Genomic DNA, 25,864 nt, shown 5'->3' on the forward strand with positions numbered 1-25,864 from the left:
TGATTTTTTAAAGTATATAAAATGCATAACTTAATGACTTACTTTATAGATTAGTTTCGTTTTAAAATTTTTTGCTATAATATTTATAAAAATATTTTAAGTATTAATTATTTTAACAGAATTTTAATCAATTATTTAGCACGTATTTTTAATACTAATTAAATTTAATAAATCAAAAGTATTTATATTAAATTTACATTTCATTAGAGGAATGTGCTTCAGATTAATATATTTAGATGAAATAAAGTAATGAAACATTGCAAAGTAAATCTTATGCGGACTTCAGATTCATGAAAGGGCAGATTTAGTCTCTTTTCATTCTAAAAATAATGCTGATGAACTAAAAAAAAAATTCTAAAACGACCACGTCTAAAAGCAGTCATATCATGACGTTTGCAGCGATGTCGATAAATGGCCAAGATGCAACGGCAAATATTTTGCGTCTTCGCAAAGTTGTGAAAACGACCACTTTGCAACCTCTCTGACCAGTTTGCAACGTCGTGTGCTACTTGGGAAAGGTTTCGTTGTAGATTCATCTAGAATACCTAAAATTTATTCCCACAGCTTTAAAACATGTTAATGTCCTTCCGAAAAACATATTTAAATGAAAAATCTTTTTCAATATATGTGGCAATAAAAAATATATTAAAATTAAATTAAATACTCAATATGAAATATAACTGCAGATAACATAATAGAGCTACACTTTGACAGTTTGCGTAAAAAAAAAATTAGAGCACACCTCAGTTATTAAATGTAAGAGCAGGTGACACCTGGAACCCGAGTTAATGCTATTAATGAGTAAATTACATTAATTTTACATTAAAATATTTTACTTAAAATACAAAAATACACTACTTCCCTTTAATTTCTCTTTACACAAAGTACCTATAACATATAGATCTACTTTAAGTGTTATTTGAAGATATATTTTTCTAACGATGTGGTCGGGTTCCGAGGGAAAAAAAAAAAAAAAAAAAACCTCATGGTTCTAAGTGTTCTGTGAAGTCAACAAAAGTTTGTGAATGAGATTTCCTTCCAAAACTCCACTGGATTATGTAAATGTCCTGGATTATGTAAATGAGATTATTATACTCTTGGATTATGTGAATAAGATCCACTTTTCCTCCACATGATTATGAGAATGAGATATCCTTTTAAAAACAAACAAAACCTTAATACGTTTTACGACAACCCGGATAATAATTCTCGTTCTTTAATCTATTAACAATAGAATTTTTTCTAAACATATATTTCATTTCATGCAACATTCCGTTGTTCAATTTGTGTGCGACCCATGAGAATGATCCCACATTTCTAGATCAAACTTTTCAGTCAATTTTCGTTGTAGGAAATCAAGCGCTTTATATTTTATTTTTATATAATGAGTGTAAATATTTCTAAGCATAACTAACTGTAGTTACCGGAGGATAGTATAAACGTTCGATTTTGTAATTTTGACTATGTTAATTTCTAAAATTAAAAACCCCAAAACATGAATATGTACTTTAAAATAATCGTTAAGATACTGCGTGAATAATATCAACTAAAGTATTTTCATAAGCTGGAACTATATGTCTACGACCAACGGTTGCGAAAATAAAAGTCGCAAAAGGTGTATTTGTGTGGATTATATGTATAATTTCATGATACAAAGTAGTTTGATTCTGTTTCCAATCCCAGCAAATGGAGTGACGGCTTGGGTGTTTTCTTAGCTTCCTAATGTGTAAATAAACAGGAAAGAAGTGCGAAAAGGACTGATCTGGGACACTTCTCCCCGAACAGTGTACCAAATCAGTCCTTCCTTTTCACACGCCTCTTAAACTTTCACGAAAATAGATAAATTTTCAGCACTTTTCAAAATTCAATATTTTTATGGAAATCTCAAATTTTCATGAAAATATTTGAATTTTAATCATTTTTAGAGATTTAATATTTTTATGAAATTATATAAATTTTCGCGAAAATATATAAATTTTCATCATTTTTCAAATATCTTCAAAATTCAGTACTTTCATGAATGTATATAAATTTTTGTCACTTTTCAAATGTCATCAAAATTCAATTCCCCTGCAGCAGGGGGTCGCAAAAATTTTAGCAGTTTTCATATTTCTTTAACTTATTATAATAATTTTAAAATTTCCAAATATTTTTACACAATGTATCTGAAAATGGATAAAGATAAGACAAAGAAAAAAAGGAAAACGTTTCGACGCATTCTTTTTATAATATAAATGTTCATTTTCTTTGCTTTGCACGTTTCATCTGTCATTTCATCTGTTGCTTATTTAAAATTTTCACGTTGTTCTGTGTCTTAAAATTAGAAATTAAAGTTAATGACCTAAAACTGCAATAGTATATAACAGTACAAGTGAAAAAATTGACAGTTTTACTCATGCGTGTGTTGGATTGGCGCAATACTTATGGGGGTCCCATAAATGTTTTCTAAATATTCGCTGGGGGTCGCGAAAAAATCTCAGTGATGAAAAAGGGTCGCGGCTAAAAAAAATTAAGAAACCCTGAACTAAAAGATTTTTAAATGCACACTGCGATCAGGTATCAATTTATTACTAGCAGATCTTGAATTTGAAAATTCTAGCGTCTTGATGAGGTTTTGAATGGATAGGTTTCAGGGGTGGTGCAACGCGCTGGCGAGTATTGCTATTGTTCTTTCTGTAGCTTAGTATCGATTTGGACGCACCGTTAGAAAACGCAGATCAAGAAACATATATGCGAATACCTTAGTGATTGCACTAATGCTTCAAGTCCTCGTACTAATTACACCATGGCTTTTTCTAAAAGCAATTAAAAGCAGTACACATTCGGCCCCCCAGTGAGCAGCTGTAGCACGAGAGAGGCGGTTGCATTTAAAGGCGTGTTCCAATGCTGCACGTTTTGGAAAGAGTGTGAAACGAGATGAGTCCTAATGGACTGACGATATTTATATTCTGGTGAAATGAAAGTGTCCTAATGCATTAAATTGTTGAAAGAAGTGAGCAGAACTAGGAAAAGCAGCTTGTTCGAAGTCCATTATCACCTGTTCAGTTTACATATGATAGATTACGTGAGTAGGCATATCAATGGCAGTTAAGGAGCGCTGCAATTTTCACTGATTGCTATCAAATCTCAAGTCTCTTAAATTAATTTTCTAAGTTTGGATTAAAGCATATTTTGAGTCCTTGAACGATATACGCCATGTTTTCTACGATCTAGGAAGACTGCTGCGAAATGGACGGCCTAAATTTAGCGAGTAATAGGAATACAAATATGAATATCACTCTCCGTTTTACAGTAAATCATTCACACCAAAATGTTCTCAACAGAAACTAAAAGAGTTTCATGATCATGGCTATTGCCGCTCATCAGGTTGAATTAGCCTTTATTTCATGATTTTTTACACTCACCACATTTTTATTTATAGACTGAATTTTTATTTATTTTATTTTCGAATCACTGTCAATACAAAAAAAAAAGTATTTATGGGCAACATAATATCTTGGGATTTTAACTGATTTCTTTAAAGTAATTAAAGAGACAAAAAAACGTGTTTCCTGATTTTTTAGTTCTGGATGTATTGCCATGTTCTCATAAGAGCTGGTAGAATGTCGGGTGTAAAGGATACTCCTACAGCCATTGATAAGATGTTCGTATTGTTCTCTATTTCCAAGGGAATTTTTACTGCAGATGCATGAGCTCACAAAATAGTTCTAAAAAAAAGTTTCCGGAATTGTACCTCCGATCAGTTTCATCATTTTTATCAACAGGAGAAAAGATCACTTCGTGATGCAAAACATCACATACACGGTGAAAATTTGTTGTTGTTGATTTTAATTTGATGTTGTGTTCTACAGCACGTGTATTTTATGTAAATATTCGCCGCCTTAATATTTTTTCCATAACAATGAAATCTGCAGCTTCTTCTACAGTGGAAGGTAGTGCCCAGATGGATAAACCGCAAGAATTCGATAAGCTTATATGTATTGATAAGACACCTTATACTATCGTAACTGAAGGTAAAGCAGAAGTTTTATTTCCAAGCTCTCATGACGTATTTTACAATCCTGTCCAAGAATTTAATCGGGACTTAAGGTGCGTACTTTTAAGAGGCATCTTTTATGCATTTAAACATTACAAAATTACCCATTTTTCTTTCTTGCTAGATTTATGCATTTTAAACTTCATAAAGAACAAAAGGAACCTCTCTTCTCTCTTGGTGGAAATAAGTGTACATCAATTCTTGGTAGTTCTAGTTTAAAAAAATAAGTAATAAACTGATAGAAACTGAAACTGCAGTTCTTTTAATAATCAGATTTCATTTACTGAACGTGTGGCAAAGGAATTGATTTAAAATTAGCGAAAAATCCAACTTTAGTTTGGCCTAGATTTTACTTTTACTTCACAATCGATATAGTTGACATTACTGTATTTACTATATCGAGTGTGAAGGAAAACATGATTAAGAGATTGATGGTTTGGTTTTGTTGATTATGACAAAGCACACTTGGGCTATCTGCCTAAGGGGAAGGGTGCTATGTCAAATATCAGGTGCTTATTAAGATACGTAAAGGAAACTTTTTTTAGGGTTGTTTTGCATCTGTTGTTTTCATATGCTAGCAAAATAGAAATTATTATATGCTTCCTTGTTAAGTGTTTAGTAACTTTTGACTGTATTTGAAATTTGTATCTTACAGGATTGGATGATTGAATTTGATGACTTTAATGATTACATGGTGGTAACATTAATAAGAAGTACCAAATACTCTTACTTAAGAGAAATATTTATTGTAAGCCTCATGTACAACTGATCAGTAAAATCATTACATAACTAAAAAGTGAATAATTTAGTCTTTTATTATTATTATTAAATTAAATGTGCAGATCTTTTCTTGAAATTAATTTGCATTGAAATAATGCCATAGCAAATTCTTTTTCCAGCATTTAGGTTAGTTATTTTAAACATGTTTATATTTTGCATCTTTAATCTGTAGGACTGGTTCTTAAACTAACAGGCCTGTTCTTATTGCTTAGCCTAAAATTGCTTCAGGTATTAAAATTAAATATGTGTACCAAGATCAGACTATAGTTCCTTTTTAATCTTGTAATTTTTATATTTTTTAATTAAAGAATTTTTTTTCTAAACTTTTTGAAATTTTAGTGTTAAACTCTTTGAGGAGTTAGATCATAATCTGAAGTTTTCAATGCAATTTTATTTTTCAGACATGAGAGTGAAAAAAATTATAAGAGTTGAATGGATGTTCAATTTCATTTGCTTTATTCTTCTGGTATATCTGTAACGTATTATCATTTATTTTGCTTTTTAAGCTATTTTCTAGAAAAAATGTATATTTGAAGAATATATGATAAAAGAAGACTGCTGTTTGCATATTAGTGTGTACATGGTCAGATACTGACAATATCCCCACCCATGTAACTCTGACAGTATTACAGCAGTTAAAGGTTGTCATGTTGATGTATTGCTATGTTGCAAGTTCTGTCCCTTATGTAAGTGTCAAAATCCTTGCTAGGAGTTTCTGAATTTTAAAGCAAGCAGATTTTTAATCATGCAGGGTAAACTTGTCATACAGTGGAAAAAGTACTTTTAGTAGTTCCTGTTGTGGTTATGTTTTTATTATATATATCTTATGAAAGACTAATTTCAGGGTAAAATCCTAGGAGAGCGCACACTCTTGGCGACAAACTGGGGAAGTGCAGAATCGCCCACTGCTTCATGTGTTTCTCAAAATCTCCAACTTGAAAATAACAAGTAAAAAAATTGCATAAACTCGGTATCCATGTACTCATTCACCTATTTTCACTTAAAATAACATTCCACAATTGCACAAACTTGGCATTGCACACTTCCTTGACTTTGTTTATGTACACATCGATATGCACCATATAAGTGGGTGCGCCAAGAGTGTGGACTCTGCTAAGATCCAACCAATATCAGAAATATAAAAAGTGCAGAACTTAAAAAGTTTCTTCTAATCACAATAAACAGCACTTTAAATCAAAATAAAACAAGGAAATAACATAAAAGTGGAAATACATGTTATCCAATCTGCGCAAAATAGAAGGAAATACTAACTTACCTTATTTAGAAATTTCTGTGTCTTCAGTGTTTCACAGACAGAATTGCTTAACAGCATCCAAAAACTGTCTGAACTAGAATCTGTATATTGCCATTGCCACATAAATTCACACAAGTAAAAATAAAAAATATTTTCCACACTGCCGGACTTTCAGTTGTGTTTCTTTTAAAAAGCCCTTTTTATTACACTTTATATATCTTCCATGATATTGATATGAGCTCAAATCCTTGAATCTCGCTGCGTAATTTACCGAGAGGTGAACGAAGCCATTTAAATCTTCATTTACACACGAGTCAATCAATGCTTTCTATCCTATGCATACAGAAACTTCATGTTAATTGTACCACCATCAGGCATTTTAGGATGTAAAGCACAAAATAAGCAACATACTTCTGTTACATAGGGGAAAAAATAGCTCTTTTTTACACTCATTTAACTAACTTTTAAAGTGACTTCTTTTTTGGTGCCATGACATTAAAAAAAAAAAAAAAAAAAAAAAAAAAATACTAAAACTGAGTACTTAGTACTTACATAATCAAAATCTTAAACTTTTAAATCAAAGAGAAATAAAAAAAAATATCCTCACTGGTGTTTTGGTAAAAACAAAGATTATTTATAAAAACCAAAATGCGAAAAGGCATTTCCGTAACAAAATCTTTAACACGCTAGCTCTCACTAAAATATAACTAATTCAGATCTCTAACCTAAAAAAACATAAATTTCATTACAAATTTAGTGTTAGCCTTAAAACACATTTCATTTAAAACACAGCACAGAACTCTTCAAGGGAAAGATAAATCTCGCACCTAAGAAGTCTACTCATCAAATCATAATAAATTAAGTAACCGATCATATATCACAACTCTTAAAACTGATTTTTCTACTACTGCAATATGGTTACCCAGGTTCTATTCAATAACCATGTTTCTGTAAGGGACACATGGGTGACCTACAGTAGACCACAATTAATACACAAAGGAAACATACAATAATTAAATCATTAAACACATTTATTAAATAATTCAAATATTATAATTTAAGATAGCTGGTTCAAAAGAAACATACACTAATAAAAATCATAAACACATTTATTGAATATTTCCACACATTATAATCTAAGATAGCTGGCTCAAAAGAAACATACACTAATAATAAACACATTTATTGAAGATACCCACACATTATAATTTAAGATAGCTGGCCAGACTACCCCTACAAAAATCTTTTAAAAGTTACTCATAGTTTTTTTTCATATCAATCTCATTTTAAACATTATTCCATTAATACAAAAATCATAGTGAACCTCATATTAATCTTTTAAATATGTACTCAATTTAAACTCATGGCAATTAAACATTTAAAACATAGCTAACACTTTCTCAACTATTAATTAATTGATTAGTACTAGAATACAAATTTTGATCTCTATAAAAGTTCAGCTAAGGCATTAGAATTTGATTCTTCCAAAATCCTAATGATTACGTATAAAAGAAAAGCAAAAATTAAAACAAAAATGTATACGAGTTCAGCATAACACAAGTCTGATCGACTCGAGGAGCAGCGATCCAGTCATCAAACGTCGAAACAATTACTGCCAAAACTTCATCGTTGTCTGGAAAACAGATACTGAAGTCAGTTCAATGGGAAATTTTCAACAGTTCAAATAGTTCCAGCACCACTCTGTCCGATAACATTTTAACTCTAAAATCATCCTTTAAAATGTTCATGCTGACGCTGTGGATAAAAACAGACAAGAGGAGATGATGACTGTCAATAATCTCTGGAATAATCTGCTTCTTCAGCATGAAACCTTCAGAAAAATATTTGAAAAAAAAAAAAAAAAAAAAAAAAAAGCCACTCCCTTTATTCAATATTATCAACACAAAATCTGTATCTTCGACACAAGCAATTGGGTACTAATAATGGGCAAAGAAGACATGCCCTTATTTCATATTCCATTCCACCAGAAAATATGTCTTTCTACTAAAAACCACTAGGATGAAACCAGGACCATTGTGCCGCAGGACAGGAAAAACACTTTGCCGCCGTCTATCATGAAGAGAGTCCGCAAGGGCTTGGACAAGCCTCCGCAGCCAGAGCCAAGGGGACGTGGTAATATCCCTTAACATTAACCCACGGTCGACCCCCGAAGGGTCGCTGTGCTTCTCTTTTTTTCTCCGATCCCACTTAGAAGAGTTGGAAAGAACTCATACAAAAATCTCCGCTATTGCCCATTGATTAGTGCAGCAACACATCACTGACCGCGGCCGCCATCAAAGAAGCAAACCCGCTAAGGCTCTGAAAATAAATCTGCTAAAAAGTGCTCCTGCCTCTCGTGCAATGGTTTAAGAAAACTTGGTTGACAATCACCAAGAAATGCCTCAAAATCACTATTGGCTCAACCAACACCAAAATTAAAAATTTAACCAATCTTAAAGAAATTTGGACCCCCTCTGGCCAACTACAAACTGGTGATAAAGCATTACGAAATTTCCAAGAAAATTCAGAACTCTCAGCAAGATGACAGACCCTTTCTTTCCCACACAACAGAAGAATTTTTCCAACCTATAACTGTGTCAAAAATTGCCACAAGCTATTTGCCTCTGAACGAGCAAAACACGTGTGTTCAACCCCCTGAAAAGGAAATTGCAGCTGGCCGCAACTGACCGCTTCGTGAGAAACGGAAGTTACATGCCCCACCCTTTTTTCTGAATCACACTCTTCAGCTAACTTAAAAGAGCTTTGCCATAAATGAGTTAAAGTTTAAACAATACTAAATACTAAACAATTCAAAAATAATAACAAACAAATTCATTAAACACAGTAAAATAATATGATAATTGCACACAGCAAATAATACATAACAATTTTCCATAACACTTCCAACATCCATTGCATAAATAAACCTTGAGAAATATTTGCGTAACGGTCAAAATCACTGCAATAATGTGTTACAGGGTTTCCATAACATTCAACGTAAAATACTCAGCTTACCATAAATGAAACAACAACTTGACAATAATCCAAGGGGTACCCTAAAAATAATGCCAGCAGTAGTACAGAATTATGTTCTTAAAAACCTGGTCACTTTTAGAGGTTTAATCGTAGCAACATGGTTTGGTACGAGAGGTTTCATATGTTTTCTTTTAGTGTAATGCCAAATTTCATGAAAATCTAAAGATTTTCAGGTTTTTCGCAAATTTACATAATTGTATTATTTGATTTTTTCTTGGAATTAGGGTGAAAATGTGTATTTTTTCTTCATGTAATTTTAGATCATGTAAAACTTATTTGTTCTCTCTCTCTCTCTTTTTTTAAAAATATAGGTATACATTTAAGTATTAATTTAGACTTCTCCCCTTTCTAGTATTGCAATTTTGAAGCAGTTTATCAATGAAACCATAAAAGAAGAAGATTCTAAAAAGGCTTCAAAGAGCAATTCAGATGGTGATTTGGTAAAAAAGATAATTCTTAAAGTTTCTCTTAATTCACCTAAGTTTTTACTTCCTAGTTACACTGATTACACTGAGAATTAATGTAAAAATTTAATCCAAGTTTCTTTCGGTGAAAAATTATAAATTATGTACTTTTGTTCAAAATTATATATACAGTCAAAAGTCGTTAATTTGGACACCCATAATCCGGACCTCAAAGCTACAAACTTTCTGCGCATGCGTCGCATTGACACGTAAGACCTTCGCATGTGCATAATACGTGCGCATGTGCATAATACGTTTACGCTTGCGCGTTTAATGTATAACGGACGGTATAAGCTAAGCTAAAATTATCTAATTCAGTTAATGTTGCAGATTGCGTTGTTCCTTAATCTTCGAATTGGATCTGACTTATTATTTTGGATCTGACTTTTGACTGTACATATTGTTTCATAAAGAAGCTGGCACTGTAAATAATTTTTTAATTTCTTTTCTGCTGAATTATTATAGCAAAACAATAAGTTAACTTAGAGTTAATCAATTTGGGCTCCTGATTATTTTTCTTCTTATTATGCTTAAAATGAAAGTGATACAGAGCCTCAAAATTGTTGCATACAGTAGCTAAAAAATGCATGAATCTAAAGCTGTTTGTTTTATTAGAAAATTACAGTATTTAAATTTTTCATTAAAGTTATGATTATATTAATGAAAACAGTTCTGCAAAATAGTTGAATAAATTATTACTAAATTCAATAAACTAAATTCAATAAAATGTTTCTTTTCTGATAAGCTTTTAAACTGCTATCAAAAATGTCTGTGTGTGCAGATAACCACTGGAAAAATTTACATATTTATTGTCAGTCATATTTCCGGTTGAATGAGTCACACCTGAGTTCAACTTGAAGACAGTTGCTTTCATTGGTATTTTAGTAAATGTTAAGTGATTAAATGTTATTAATGTCATATTATGGAAAGAGGAAAAGAAATTCCTCCAGCTATAAGACATTTGATAATTAAGTTAAGAGATGAAGTAAAATCTCTTTGTAAATTGTTGACAAACCTCATTTTAGTATCCAACGCATTATACAGAATATATTAGTTACAGGAAGTCTTTGTGTAAGACTGAAATGTGGATGGCCTAAAAAATTATCTGTTAGAGAAGAAAGAAAAATAATTCAAAATATCAAAGTTAATTCTAAACTTTCTGCTTCTAATATTGCAGCAGATCTGAATGTGACATGTAGTAAAAGAGTTTGCCCAGAAATGTGCTTAGAAATGCGGATTATCTTGGGAGGATAGCCACAGGAAAACCATACATTTTGAAGATTAATCGGAAAAAGAGGATTAAATTTGAAAAAGCCATTTAAATAAATCTCCTGAATTCTGGAACAAACTAATCTGGTCAAGTGAAAGCAAATTCACCATTTTAAATGGTTGCTGTACAGTCTGGAAAAATTCAAATACAGAATTAGATGTGAAAAATTTGCATTCAACTGGCTAAGCAAGGAGAAGGTAGTGCCATGGTATGGAGAAGGTAGTGTATGTCCTCTAATGGAGTCAGAAAGTTACATATAGTAAACAGAATAATTCATAGATTTGTTCACTTAGACATTTAAAAGCAAGTGCCGAAAAACTATGAGTTAAGCATGATTTCATTTTTCAACAGGACAATGATCCTAAGCAAGCTAGGATAATTACATACAAGAAGACATGAATAATGTTGTATCATGTTCCTAGACGCCCTCAGTCCCCAGACCTTAATCCATTAGAACATCTCTGGGAAGAAATTGAAACAAACTTTGGCAAATACAATATAACATCAAACATTGATTTTAATATGCAAACTGAATGAAGAATGGTAAAAAATTTCTTCATCTGACACTGGAAAGCTTTTCATTCAATGAATAAAAATTGCAGGCTGTAATTAAATGCAAAGGCTACCATATTAAATATTAAATATTTTAAGTAAATGGGCATATAAATTGCACAAGTGTACACAAACGTTTTTGATTTAATTTCTCTGTTTTTGTTTCTTTTAGATGTTTTATGTAACAAGTTGTTATTGTAAGTTTCAGAATATGAAGCATATGAACGGTAAGAAACCCATACAGATGTAAATAAAAGCTTAAAAAAAAAAAAAAAAAAAAAACTAAAAAAAAATATATATATAGTCACTGTATGTAGACTTTTTTGAGCAACTATATATTTTTAAAATGAAGATTTGAATAAATTGCATTTTTCTGCAAGTAAAAGAAGTTTGCAATAAGTAACTTTTGCGACTATATATTTAGTACTTTTGAAAGTATTTAGTCCAATTCTCAGATCTCTAAAGCATAAGTGGGCAATATTCTCTTTTGTTACATGTGATAGCAGTTGTGAAAGATTAGACATTCTATGATGATAGCTGCGGCTGTTTTTATTTTTGTCAATTCACGACATGCAATATTTTAAAGCTATTTGAAGAAATATAACAAATTTAGAAATTTTAGAGCTAATTTTAAATGTAATTAATTTAATATAAATTTATTGTGGTTTATCTTTATTAGTAATAGGTATTTGTGATATATATCTGAGTGTAATGAGAAGTTAATCTTGAACTTTGCTAGTTGATTAGAGCTAATAGTTACCCTGGGTTTCAGTGTAATAAAATTTAGTTATATCAACATCACAGTTTAGGAAATATATTATATTTAACATGTTTACATTAAGATTTTTACTTGCATTACACTTAACATTTTTTAGTCAAAAAAGTAAGTTATTTAAATTATAATGTCCTTGCATATAAGTAATATGGAAAACTATCTGGCAGAAATAGAATTCATATTGGGAGCACTATGAGGACCTCCATCTTGGCTGATGCAGAGATTATATTCCATATTATACATTCCATTCCATTTCAGTTAAGTAATTTTTACTTGACACAATTTTATTGTTTGTATTTTTACTTCCGTGTACGAAGTAAAAAGGAAGTATTGCAATCGTAAAAAGTTTCAGGCAACATATTTCAACGAAAATATCCATTTTGACCGCTATCGAATAATTCAACGATGTTTTTTGCGTGATATCTGTACGTAAGGGCAGAATAAAAGACACGTTTCCTTCAAAAAAATTATAAAACTGCTTTAAAATTAATTCTGAAGAGAATTTTTCATGGCGTCCGTACGAACGTACATACGTATCTCGCATAACTCAAAAATGAGTAGCCTCAGAACGTTGAAATTTTGTATATAGAACTGCTATAACATGTAGATGTGCACCTCGTATTTTGGTTGCAATCGGCCGCACCAAACGTATATAAATATATTTATATATACACTCATGTCCAAAATTATCTTTACATAACCAAAAATGATGATATTCAATGAAATATCGAATCAATGTGATCCGTATTTGCAGGGAATGTGTGAAAACCAAGCCTAATTAGCATTATCCAATCAAAAGTAATCAAACGGTTTGTGATATGAAAATCTAGGCGTTACGTCATCCAAGGGTGAATCAAGCGCTTTGCGCAAACTGAATATTTGAGTGAATTTCTGCAACATAGCGTTTGATTTCAGTGTGTAGGGACTCAAAGCGGTTTGTTATGGCTTCGAAGTATCATTTGGAAGAATCTGTAAAGTGTCGAATTATCGGCCGTTTAAAAGCAGGGCAGTCAATCATGGAAACAGCCACACGTTTGAATATTTCAAGACAGACAGTCTCTAAGCTATGGAAACAGTTTCAAAATGATGGAAGTGTTGTAAGAAGGCCTGGACAAGGTCGGAAACGAATGACAACTTCTTCTGAAGATCGGTATCTGGCATTAACTGCCCGTCGTAACAGAAAGGCTATTGCTCGCCAGTTAAATTCAGAGCTTGCAGCCGCCACTGGAACTCTTGCATCACGGCAAACAATATACAGAAGGCTTAATGAAAAAGGCCTATATGCCAGAAAGCCAAGGGTATGTGTTTTACTGTCTTCACAGAAAAAGAGGGATCGCTTTAATTGGTGTAAAGAACATCAAAACTGGACTGAACATCAATGGTCCCATGTTCTCTTTACTGATGAGTCGTGGTTTAGTTTAACTGGTGATTCTAAACGTGTTTACATCTGGAGGGAGTCAGGAACACGAAATGATCCCTCGAACATTGTGGAACGTGACCGTTTCGGTAGTGGAGGTGTGATGGTATGGGGTGGAATAATGATTGATGGACGTACGCCCCTACACGTGTTCAGCAGCGGATCTGTGACAGGCCAGATATATCGAGATGAGGTCTTAGATCCTTATGTAAGACTTTTCAGGGGTGCGTATGGACCTGACTTTTTATTTATGGATGATAATGCCCGTCCACATCGAGAAAACCTCGTTGATGAATTCCTTAAAAGTGAAGACATTAAGCGAATACCTCGGCCACCAAACTCTCCTGACCTTACCCGATAGAGAACTTATGGGACTACCTTGGAAGAGCAATTGCACGTATACATCCTCCTCCTAGAGATGTAAATGCTCTGAAGACGGCATTGCTGGAAGAGTGGAGATTAATTCCCCAAACTGTGGTTAACAACGTTATTTCCAGCTTTAAAACACGTTGTGATATGTGTGTACAAGTCAGGGGAGATCATATTCCATATTAAATTCGTAAGACTTAATTATTTTTCTGAATCATTCCTTTTTTTCTTAACTCTCTTTGTCACACTTTATTAGGATTTTTATTGTTTCATGCTACAATTTTATATCATATGAGGTGATCTTCAATTTTTTCTTTTGCATTTATGTGTCATCATGTTATGTATGATTCCACGAAAATTCATTAAATTATTAGTCTCTGAGAAATCCGTGAATTTATGCATGTAAACATAATTTTGGACATGAGTGTATATCCACTCTATTAGCCGGCTCAGTGATCTCAGTTTCTTTACTCTTATATGTTTGTAAATTGTACATTTTTTGCTTTAAAAATGATTGAATTATGTTGTTTTTATCTTCCGGTTAAGGATTTTATGCCTTTAGTAAATCTGTGTGCAATATTTTTAGAATTATCAACAATTTTAAAGTTGTTTAATTGCCGCTAAGCCTGTTTTTAATGGCAGCCATTGATGTTTACATTTGAAACAGGAGACTAGTGGATTTGTTGCCAATCTAGAGAAACTTAGCTTTGCAACAACAAAGATAACGTATTCATTTATTATTGCCAATTAAATCATGCTTAATTCTTTCTAGAATTTTTTCGAGGAAATAAGCGTTTGAGATTTACTTCGTAATTTTTAATGTAGATATTTTGAGTTTTTATGTATTTTTGCCTTCTCGCGAAGTGAGAACTGAATTAATTAAATGAGAAATACTCAATCATCTGTGAAAAACTGTTTCTTTTTTGTTTTGTTTGCTTAATTTCTTTTATACATAGTTCTAGCTTTATTATAGTATTTGAATAGAACATGTGGCAACGATTAGATAATTCTTTAAATGATATACATTTTGTGCATTCTGAGTTATAATATGAATGAAATATAATACTGTTAAGTAAACCTAGTGCCAGAGTGTCGCTATGGTAAACAAAGTGAATTTTAAAGAATGCATTTATTCTATTGTGGTTTATGCGCTGTCGGCGAAGTAGGTTTAATTCAATCTAATAAAATAAAATGCAAGAAAAAATGTGTATAATTTAATATTCTGTACAAGGAAGTCATCTGGTGTACACATCAGATTTTTTATTGTAAATGAACAAGAAATTAAATAATATGTGACATTAAAAGCATGGTAAATTTCAGTTATCCAAAAAAGTAATTTTACTTTTCAGATTTAAAACTCATTTTGATCTAATGCAGTACATATAATCAAGCAGTATAATAATGTAACTAATAAATAATAATATTTCAGTGCTCTGTTTTGAAGAGTTTATGAGTTGTGCAGTGTTTGCCTAATGATTATATGTGTCTCATTATTTCTCTATGAGCAATGTTACATTTCTGTTTTTGCTATGTATTTGTGAAATTGTTCAAGTAAATCGTAATTATAATAAATGATAATACCAGTAATATTTATTCATTAAATCAGAAATATTATGAAAAGTGATTCTATGATCAGAATAAATATGTGTATATATATTTATGAATGAGATGCAATTATTATGTATTGAAATTTGTTCATTATGTTTTTCAGCCAGAGATAAAAGTTTTAGAAGCTCTAGCTGCATCTGGTCTTCGATCAATACGTTTTGCAAAAGAAGTACCAAATGTAACAAAAATTGTAGCTAATGATAGGGCTACAGAGGCATATTTAAGTATTCAGAGGAATATTAAACATAATAAAGTTGAAAATATTATTGAAGCATGCAATGAAGATGCTTCGTAAGTCACCTTTTTGCATTAAATGAATAATCTTTGATAAACATTAATCTGTATTTGTTTATATATTATGCATAACTCAGTATTATGAAATGTTAAAAGAGTGTTACGTGAGCATAAGCTTTAAATTTGCTGATTAATGCAACTGATTATCTCAACAGTAAGGACGCTAAATACAAAGGTTGTTATATAAATTTTTTTGGGGAATAATAAGTCTTATTTCATTATTCATTAATCTTATTTTATCATTCTTATTATCTTTGCATAATCTGTAAAAGATATATACAGTACAAAATCCGACATCTAATAGTCACAATTTTGTTTTTTCTTAGAAAAGTCTAGGAATCGAGAAAAAGCAGGAATACCATAAAAGGATTTTTCTGATGACTAACTGAGATTCATGTATGCCACTTTCAAGCACCTGTTGGCTAGGGAATTCCACCTTGGCCAATGACAATACACTTATTGACGTTGTAGTGACATTAGTCATGACCACACTTTCAGTCCTTGAGGGGTTCAGCACTTTTCTGTCTGACCTAAACAATAAATCTCCAAGACACATTATCAGAAGACATATTTATTTGGAGTGGGCTTCTTCTGATACTGACTTTTTTGTCAGCATTGAAATGGAAAAAGAAGAAAGAATTGAATTTTGAGAAACCTTCACCATCGCAAATTGCGCATATAACTTAAGGATTTGGAACGGTATATTATTTTGTACTGTCTTATCTTAGTAAAACTACACTTTTAGTAAATGACAACACCTCTGTTTTACTATTTCTCTGAGACTATATTGCAAGATCATGAGAGGCCATGTCTACAGATATTTTTAAATGCTTGGTATAATTCATAGCCAGCTACAAAATATCATGATCATGATGAGAGCCACAAATCTAAAGGTTTTTAGATATCATAAGACTAAGTAAAGTTTTTTGATTAATGGAGTATCGAAAGAAATGCTAAATGGAGATGAAAATACCATAATCATCAATTTAAAAAAAGGCAAAAATTGGCAGTATTGTTTTAATTCCAGAAAATATCATAATTTTAAATTTCATGTGGTGGGGATTCAGGGGGGGGGGGAAGTAAATCCCTCTCTTTATGCAAAATATCACATTAACCTTGTTTTTCTAACATTATCACAAGCCACTCACCTGCTGCAGTTTCTCAGTTGCTGATGGCAACATTGCAACTGTTATTTTGAATCCTGATTGGGAGCATAATTAGAATTACATATTCATAAACAGTTATCTGGATTAGAGTCTGTGAGCCTTGATCGATATTTTGTTTTTAGATACACAGTATTTGAAAATTGACATTCATAATCATAATGTAGTTGCAAAATATGAACAAATTATTTGTGCGCATTTTCTTAAAATAGGATATTTATCTTTGTGAACTAAAACTCTAAAACATGTTAACATTATCTTTATGATGTACTTTTTAAGCAATATCATTTTGCAGATTCATAATTTTTAATTCTATTTTATCCATAATATTAAGCTTTAAATATTTGCCAATCGCAGAAGCTGCATTATCAGAAGACACATTAAATGCATTAACAAAAAATATTACAACAAATTTGAATTTTTTAAAAATTTGCAAATCAAGGAAAAAAATAACTTATTTTATCCATAAATGAATATGATCTTTTAATATTTTAGGTTGGTTATGTATAAGAATCGGCAATATAAAAACAGATTTGCTGTAGTGGACCTTGATCCTTATGGAACTGCTGCACCATTTTTAGATGCTGCTGTTCAGTGTGTCTCAGAAGGAGGTAAACAAAATCTTTACCTTTACGCATGCACATAATATGTTTACGCATGCGTGTTTAATGTATAACGGACGGTATAAGCTAAGCTAAAATTATCTAATTATCTATTTCAGTTAATGTTGCAGATAGCGTTGTTCCTTAATCTTCGAATTGGATCCACCTTATTATTTTTTGCAGACTGTTAGAGCAATTTTATAAAAGTAAGCTTGAACTTTCAATTATGTCAAAAAGAATTTTCGATTTTGTAGCCGCCGAAGGATTTACAAAGCGAAAGCATGTTTCGATGTCCATCAAACAAAAAGTGGAATTGTTGCAAAAAATGGATAAAGGCATATCCTATGTTTCTCTAACCATTCCAAAATCTGTTTATCAATTTCATGCTGCTCTGCGGGGGGGGGGGGGGACGTCGCGCTGCGACAGGAACTGGAAGTTGATCTGTCAGCACTAATCTTCAGGGCAGATGTTTTTATTTTATTTGGCTTATAATTCTTTACTAAATGTAGTATTTCATTTCGATGTGCTCCGTCTTTGATATGATTTAACCCTCTGAGCGTTACGGGTTTAACCTTGAAATTTCAAAGTTCCTCAAAATGTCATGAATAAGTGGTATTTTCTTGATTTTAATGAAAAAAATGACTCTTTCATTTTTTACCTTGATTCCTTTTCTTCCAATATACATCCAAACTGAAATCAGATACATTAAATGCTAGTAGAAATTTTCATGTATAATGAATGTAGAAGGCAACCTTCTGTACAGAATTTTCCGGCCTTAATTATCACGTCGCGCTGCGACATGAACTGGAAGTTGATCTGTCAGCACTAATCTTCAGGGCAGATGTTTTTATTTTATTTGGCTTATAATTCCTTACTAAATGTAGTATTTCATTTCGATGTGCTCCGTCTTTGATATGATTTAACACTCTGAGCGTTATGGGTTTAGCCTTGAAATTTCAAAGTTCCTCAAAATGTCATGAATAAGTGATATTTTCTTGATTTTAATGAAAAAAATGACTCTTTCATTTTTTACCTTGATTCCTTTTCTTCCAATATACATTCAAACTGAAATCAGATACATTAAATGCTAGTAGAAATTTTCATGTATAATGAATGTAGAAGGCAACCTTCTGTACAGAGTTTTCCGGCCTTAATTATCACGTCGCGCTGCGACAGGAACTGGAAGTTGATCTGTCAGCACTAATCTTCAGGGCAGATGTTTTTATTTTATTTGGCTTATAATTCTTTACTAAATGTAGTATTTCATTTCGATGTGCTCCGTCTTTGATATGATTTAACCCTCTGAGCGTTACGGGTTTAACCTTGAAATTTCAAAGTTCCTCAAAATGTCATGAATAAGTGGTATTTTCTTGATTTTAATGAAAAAAATAACTCTTTCATTTTTTACCTTGATTCCTTTTCTTCCAATATACATCCAAACTGAAATCAGATACATTAAATGCTAGTAGAAATTTTCATGTATAATGAATGTAGAAGGCAACCTTCTGTACAGAATTTTCCGGCCTTAATTATAACGTCGCGCTGCGACATGAACTGGAAGTTGATCTGTCAGCACTAATCTTCAGGGCAGATGTTTTTATTTTATTTGGCTTATAATTCCTTACTAAATGTAGTATTTCATTTCGATGTGCTCCGTCTTTGATATGATTTAACACTCTGAGCGTTATGGGTTTAGCCTTGAAATTTCAAAGATCCTCAAAATGTCATGAATAAGTGGTATTTTCTTGATTTTAATGAAAAAAATAACTCTTTCATTTTTTACCTTGATTCCTTTTCTTCCAATATACATCCAAACTGAAATCAGATACATTAAATGCTAGTAGAAATTTTCATGTATAATGAATGTAGAAGGCAACCTTCTGTACAGAGTTTTCCGGCCTTAATTATAGCTGAGAGGGTTAAATCAAATTGTTTGTCATTATAAATATCACAAATACACATCAGGTTTCTGGTTGCAATTTTCTAATTTCGACTATGCGTAATGTATGCTTTACGCATGCGCTCGTTGAAAGAAATGTTTAATAAAGTAAACAAATAAATATTAAGCTTTTTTTTTTTTTTTTTTTTTTGTAAATTTTGATACCCTTTGGATCACAATTGCTCTTTATTTCATAAATTATGGTTTTATATTTTTAGTTTTATAATTTCTGCATGCCATCTTACCAGATTTTACGTGATGATCTATAATCCGAAAAAACCGATAATCCGGAATCGCCGAAGTCCTGACGAGTCCGGATTAAAGACTTTTGATTATATTATGAAATAAAACAGTTTCATCTACTATTTATTGAAAGGTTGTAGTAGAAGTTTCACTATTCAAATTCAGTGGGGTCTGAATTTGAATAGTGAAACTTCTGCTACGTTCTATAGTCTATAGCTGAAGACTTTTTCTGCTGCTGCTTGAAAATCCAAATAATTTTTTAACTTTATTTTAAATATTTTTTTAAGTCCAGGAGCACTTGCAGGCAAAGTTTGGTGCAAATAAAAGTATTTAAATCTTCATTTGCAATATTTTTATTTAAACCAGACTTAATATAGAAGCTCATGCAATTTGTAAGTTTCATTGGGAAAATATATATTCAATAAAAGAATCAATTTTGCAACTGTGGCAACGGCTTAACATACTACATAACTACTAACTTAACTACATAACATTTCCAACTAAACAAGCAACATTGTTATTTTCATATGCATTATGTTTATTATATGCCAAGTTTCAAGAGGTTTTATTCATGAAATGTGTAATTCTTTTGTCTTAACTCAATTTTAAAATATGTGGTTGTCAGAATTTCACAAAATTGATGAAGGGAACAGTTGCCTTAAATCTGTTCTTAAATGATCGCTGCTCCGAAATATTGACCAGAACAAAAGAATGCTACCCAGCTTGTAAGTTGGTTTACTGATAGATTTCTGGGATAAATGCGTAGTTAAAAATATAATGTATGCATATAATAAAGAACTTCTTGCAGTTATAAGTCTTTCATTATTTTTTACCTTTAAAAATTCACCAGACTGTGCCAGGGGTGTTTGTGCGAACATGCAAATACCATGATGTGAATAAGCATGGAAATTCATTATTTCAGGAATTCAGTTATGAACCAGATCATGAGATCTTGTTTAATGAAAAACAGTCACAGTATTTTGAACAAGCATTTTAAGTTACCTTAATTATTCATAAAGATTTTAAAAATATTCTCTTGAAACAGAAGCAAATCAGTGCTATTCCATTATTCAACAGTGAGCTGAAATTAAAATAGTTTGAAAATCAAGTCTGACTATGATTATACATAACTGGAGACTCAACAAACACTCCATGATGGTTGATTTCTTTCATACTGTGATCAGTTTGCTTTGGTTTATTTAATTACATTATAGTTCTCGAGGGCTGTCTGCCTAAGTTGAGGGATGCCTTTGTGAAGGACTTTCTAAGAGAACTGGCTCAAACCCACGTTGCACATGGGGAAAAGCAAAAAAAAAAAAAAAAAAAAAAAAAAAAAACCATGCAGCCACCTGTTTGCTGGAATTTTTGAACCTCGAATATTTGATAATTGAATCACGGATCAAACTACCAGTGTTCAGTGACTTTACCGCTTATACTTACCGCTGTTGTCAGAAGGAACATGTTCATTTTATGAAAGTATGAAATTTACATTCTACCAGATATCAGAAATCCAAATTTTTTTCTGCAACCAAACAAATATTTATTGTTGTCTTTAAATGCCATATTCGTAGTCTAAGTTAGTGCCCTTGCGCCTTTTGATGATTAAGTAAGTTAATGCAAGGTGTTCTGATGTTCTGCTACCTGCAGCTTTTCTCTGCCTTTGACCTAAATAGCAAGGCAAGTGGTTTCTTTGGAACTAGTTCCCAGCTGTTACTCTTAACACTCTCTCAACAGTTGCTAATATTATATTTCCATTGTATATTTACCATCGTGTATCGTTTCATTGAGAATAAAAATACTCAACATTTTTTGACAAAGTATCGCATGCCTGGAAATAATGAAATGCTTCTGCTTCATTTCTCAGCAAACCCAGTGAATGCATGATACAAAATGCTCTGAAAATTAGCATGAGAGAAATAAACACCATTCCAAAGAACTTTCTCTGAAAATTAGCATGAGAGAAATAAACACTATTCCAAAGAACTTTCTTTGAAAAAAAGATTATATATATATATATTTTTTTAAAAAGGGGTGTAATGTAAATGTGAGCTTGTTCTAATTTGTCTGAGGTTGACATTAAAAGTTAAACAGTAAAAATAATAATTATCATAAAAAAGGAGCAATTTCTACCATTTTTAAACCTTCTTTCTCCAGAAAAAAGGAAAAAAAAAAAAAAAATCGCATCTTTCGGGAAGAATCCAAACAGCTTCTAGAGTTGCTGAATGCGTGCAGGGATTAAGAGTCAATAGTGGTACTTTTATTGATATATCAGTGGATAGTGGCTAGTATACAAACATAAAAAAATACTAATATCAAGTTTAAGTGTTTACTGTGGATAAAAAGAAAAGCGTAACTGGTAAACGAGCAGAATCTGTACTTTTTATAGTTTAACTTTGGAAGATGAATTTTAAAAATTTACTTTAAATTTGTCTTAATTTTATTTTAAGAAAAATAATTTAACACATTATATAGTAGTTTTGGGTAATACTAGTTCAGATTGATTAGATACAGAAGTTAAAATTCTGAACTTTATATTTCATTTTTTATTATCAATTCATCATATGTATTATAGAAATTGCCTTGAATACTTCATACTTCATCATATCCGTAAATATTTCCATAGAGAATTTAATTTTAAATAGATATTGAAAATTAAGGCAGTGCAGTTTTCCACTTTTTTTTTTTTTTTTAAAATTTGTTGTTTGAAAGTCTTTTATGTCTGTTATTCTATTGTCCTCATTAATCTATAAAATTCTAAATTATGTTTGAAGGAAATTTTTTCATTTGCTCTATGTTATTATAAGTAAAAAGTATTCGCTTAAATTGCTGATCGAATTTGCTGTATGTGTTTTGGTTGAATGCCTTTGTATTCTGATTTGCAACTTTGAGGGTTGCTAATTTGAAACTAGGTTTTGCATTTTGCTGCCTTACATTCTAATCATCGACCATTTCATCCATGAGGAATTGCAGATTTAATTGGGAACTAAGGGATATCCTCCATTTGAAGTACATGCCTTCCTTTCCTTATTTTAACCACTTAACAGGTTTTATTGTATGTTCAGCATATTTTTGTGCAGCGGATTTGCCCATATGTGGACATTTTGTTTCCAAAGTTATACTTTTCAACTCTTGAATTTAAACTTATTTTCTGTTTGTAGATGGCATTATATAACTGAATGGGTGAGATTTTAGGTTTTTGTTTAATTTTTGCTCTTGAACTCGTAGTGAAATACATGCTTTCTTTTTGATACAATTTGTTTCATTTACTAAATATTTTGCTAGCAAAGTTCCATTGTAAATTATTAAGATTTTTCGATCTTATAATTAAAATCATATAATATAGTTCTAAATTATATTATTGTAATTTGGATGTTTAAATTTTGTGTGTTAACTGAGTATGGAAAACAGAAGAAGCAAGTTGAGGGATTCAGAAAGAGAAAGCAGTGACTGGGAAGGCTTGAACGTTTCAATGGTTATGAAAATTTACTGAAATATCTAGAAGAATCTAGAATATCTGAAATATCTAGACCGAAATATCTAATACTGAAATATCTAGACCGAATCTAGAAGCATTTTGGATTTTCATTGATCTTGGGATGACAAAATTAGTTTTGAAGATCATTTTGAAGATGTTTGGGAAATTACCTATGTCCCTATTTATGTTGAAAATTTTGATTGCCCATGATGTTAAATGAAATTCATGTGTTTTTTGCATTGGTGTTATGCTGCAAGTTATTATAAAAAAATCTGATGTGTACACCACATGACTTCCTTGTACGGAATATTAAATTATACGCATTTTTTCTTGAATTTCATTTAAATTGATTGGATTGAATTAAATCTACTTCGTCGACAGCGATAGATACCACAATAGAATAAACGCACTCTTTAAAATTCACTATATTTGTTTACTATAACGACATTCTGAATGCACAAAATTTATATTATTTGAAGAATTATCATTGCCACATGTTCTATTCAAATACTATAATAAAGCTAAAACGATGTATGAAAGAAATTAAGCAAACAAAAGAGAAAAGAAACAGTTTTTCACAGACGTTTTAGTATTTTTCATTCAATTAATTCAGCTCTCACTTCGCGACAAGGCAAAAATGCATAAAAACTCAAAATATCTGCATTAAAATTACGAAGTAAATCTTAAACACTTATTTCCTCGAAAAAGTTCCAGAAAGGATTAAGCATGATTTAATTCGCAATAATAAATGAAGGCGTAATTTTTGTGTTGCGAAGCTTAGTCTCTCTAGATTGACAACAAATCTACAATTCTGCTGTTTCAAATGTAAACAAATATGTCCGCCATGTTATTTAAAACTTAACCACACTTAAACAGCTTTTAAATTGTTGATAATTGTACAAATATTGTTTCCAGAATTACGAAAGGCATAAAAACCTTAACCGAAAGATAAAAACAACATAATTCAATCATTTTTAAAGCAAAAAATGCACAATTTACAAACATATAAGAGTAAAGATACTGAGATCACTGAGCCGGGTAACAGAGTGGATATATATATAAATATATTATATATGTTTGGTGCGGCTGATTGCAATTAAAATACGAGGTGCACATCTACATGTTATAGCAGTCCTATATACAAAATTTCAACGTTCTGAGTCCACTCGTTTTTGAGTTATGCGAGATACGTACGTACGGACGCCACAAAAAATTCCCTTCAGAATTAATTTTAAAGCAGTTTTATAATTTTTTTGGAGGAAAGGTGTCTTTTATTCTGTCCTTACCCACAGATATCATGCAAAAACATCGCTAAATTGCATTCGATAGCGGTCAAAATGGATATTTTCATTGAAATATGTTGCCTGAAACTTTTCGCGATTACAGTACTTCCTTTTTACTTCGGCGGAGGAAGTAAAAATGAAAAAAATCCATTGTGATTGAAAGACTGGCATTTCTTGGAACTTATCTTTTCTATTGAAAAAGAAAAAAGCAAATATCCTCATCAGTGTGTTGTATACTGCATTAAGAGAAACAAACAATTTAATGCTTAGCTGTTGAAACAAAAAAAAAAAAAAAAAAAAATGTTGGAAACAAAGCTGATATACTAAAAACTTGGAAGACAAACTGCAGCTGCTTGTCGCCAGAAATATACTTTCTGGATAAGATAAGATTTAAGATAAGAACATATCAAATTGAAATATTAAGTTGTAGCTAAAAGTTTTTATAGATATGTAATAAATATAAAATGCTAAGCTATGTAAAATAAGTTAACTACTCCATATAAGTGAACTCCCGCAGATCTTCTGTGGGTGGGGAGTTGAAGATGATATCCTTAAGTAAGTAACACTTCCACGCCACAGACTTTTAATGAAATATATAAGAAAGCTACAGATTGAATTAAATAACAGTGCCGTTGCCCCTTCTTTTGCGCTTGTTAGATATAAATACAGTTCTGCATCACTCTTTGTATTTAAATAGCTGCTTGGCTTGCTGCCTATTTGCACTCGCTATAATTGTAAAGTTCTTTTGTTTCCATCTTCGCGTGGAATCAACATCTGTCTATATGTCATCTCCTCTTTCACCTCGCTCTTGCTGCAGGCGCATAGGTGATGCCCTCTGGTGGCTGTGTAGAACTAATTGATACCACACAACAATTCTGTTTTTCAACACATTTTATTTCTTGTATGAGTAATAATTAATTGTATTTTTAATTCAAAAACAAGGGAAAACTGTTTTTAATGTTTTCATTCATATAACTACTGAAGTATAAACTTAATTTTTTTAAAATGCTTTTTTGCATGGAAATGTGTCAATAAAGAAATGAAGGGAAAAGTAATAAGCATAATGTCTAAATTTAATACATGCATAATTAATATCATAAAATAAAAAAAATTAATATAAAATTCTGTAGATTATATATAATTTATTTTACTTTATAAAGTATTTCTCCCGCCTTCTTAGCATGCCTTCGTGGTGTAATTGTCAGCACGCTCGGTGCGTATCGAGAGGTCCGAGATTCAAGCCCCGGCAAAAGCATTGCTTATTTTTCACATCTTCTTCCGGCTTCAAAATAACCTAATATTC

General features: G+C 31.4%; 1 protein-coding gene across 2 annotated transcripts in view; it reads left to right on the forward strand.

Moving 5' to 3' along the window:
- Window positions 1-3,778: 3,778 nt before the first annotated feature.
- Window positions 3,779-25,864, forward strand: part of Trm1 (tRNA methyltransferase 1) — a 71,338-nt gene continuing 49,252 nt past the window's right edge. For both annotated transcript variants that reach the window (XM_035350345.2, XM_035350344.2), the window contains exons 1-4: window positions 3,779-4,089; window positions 9,460-9,547; window positions 15,666-15,853; window positions 17,515-17,630. In XM_035350345.2, coding sequence (XP_035206236.2) covers window positions 3,836-4,089; window positions 9,460-9,547; window positions 15,666-15,853; window positions 17,515-17,630 — 646 coding nt within the window. In that variant the 5' untranslated portion in view covers window positions 3,779-3,835. The remainder of the gene's footprint in view (window positions 4,090-9,459; window positions 9,548-15,665; window positions 15,854-17,514; window positions 17,631-25,864) is intronic.

The sequence above is a fragment of the Stegodyphus dumicola genome, chromosome 9, assembly GCF_044657685.1.
Source record: "Stegodyphus dumicola isolate Sdum_Otavi_A_Nest chromosome 9, ASM4465768v1".
NCBI classification, from domain to species: Eukaryota; Metazoa; Arthropoda; class Arachnida; order Araneae; family Eresidae; genus Stegodyphus; species Stegodyphus dumicola.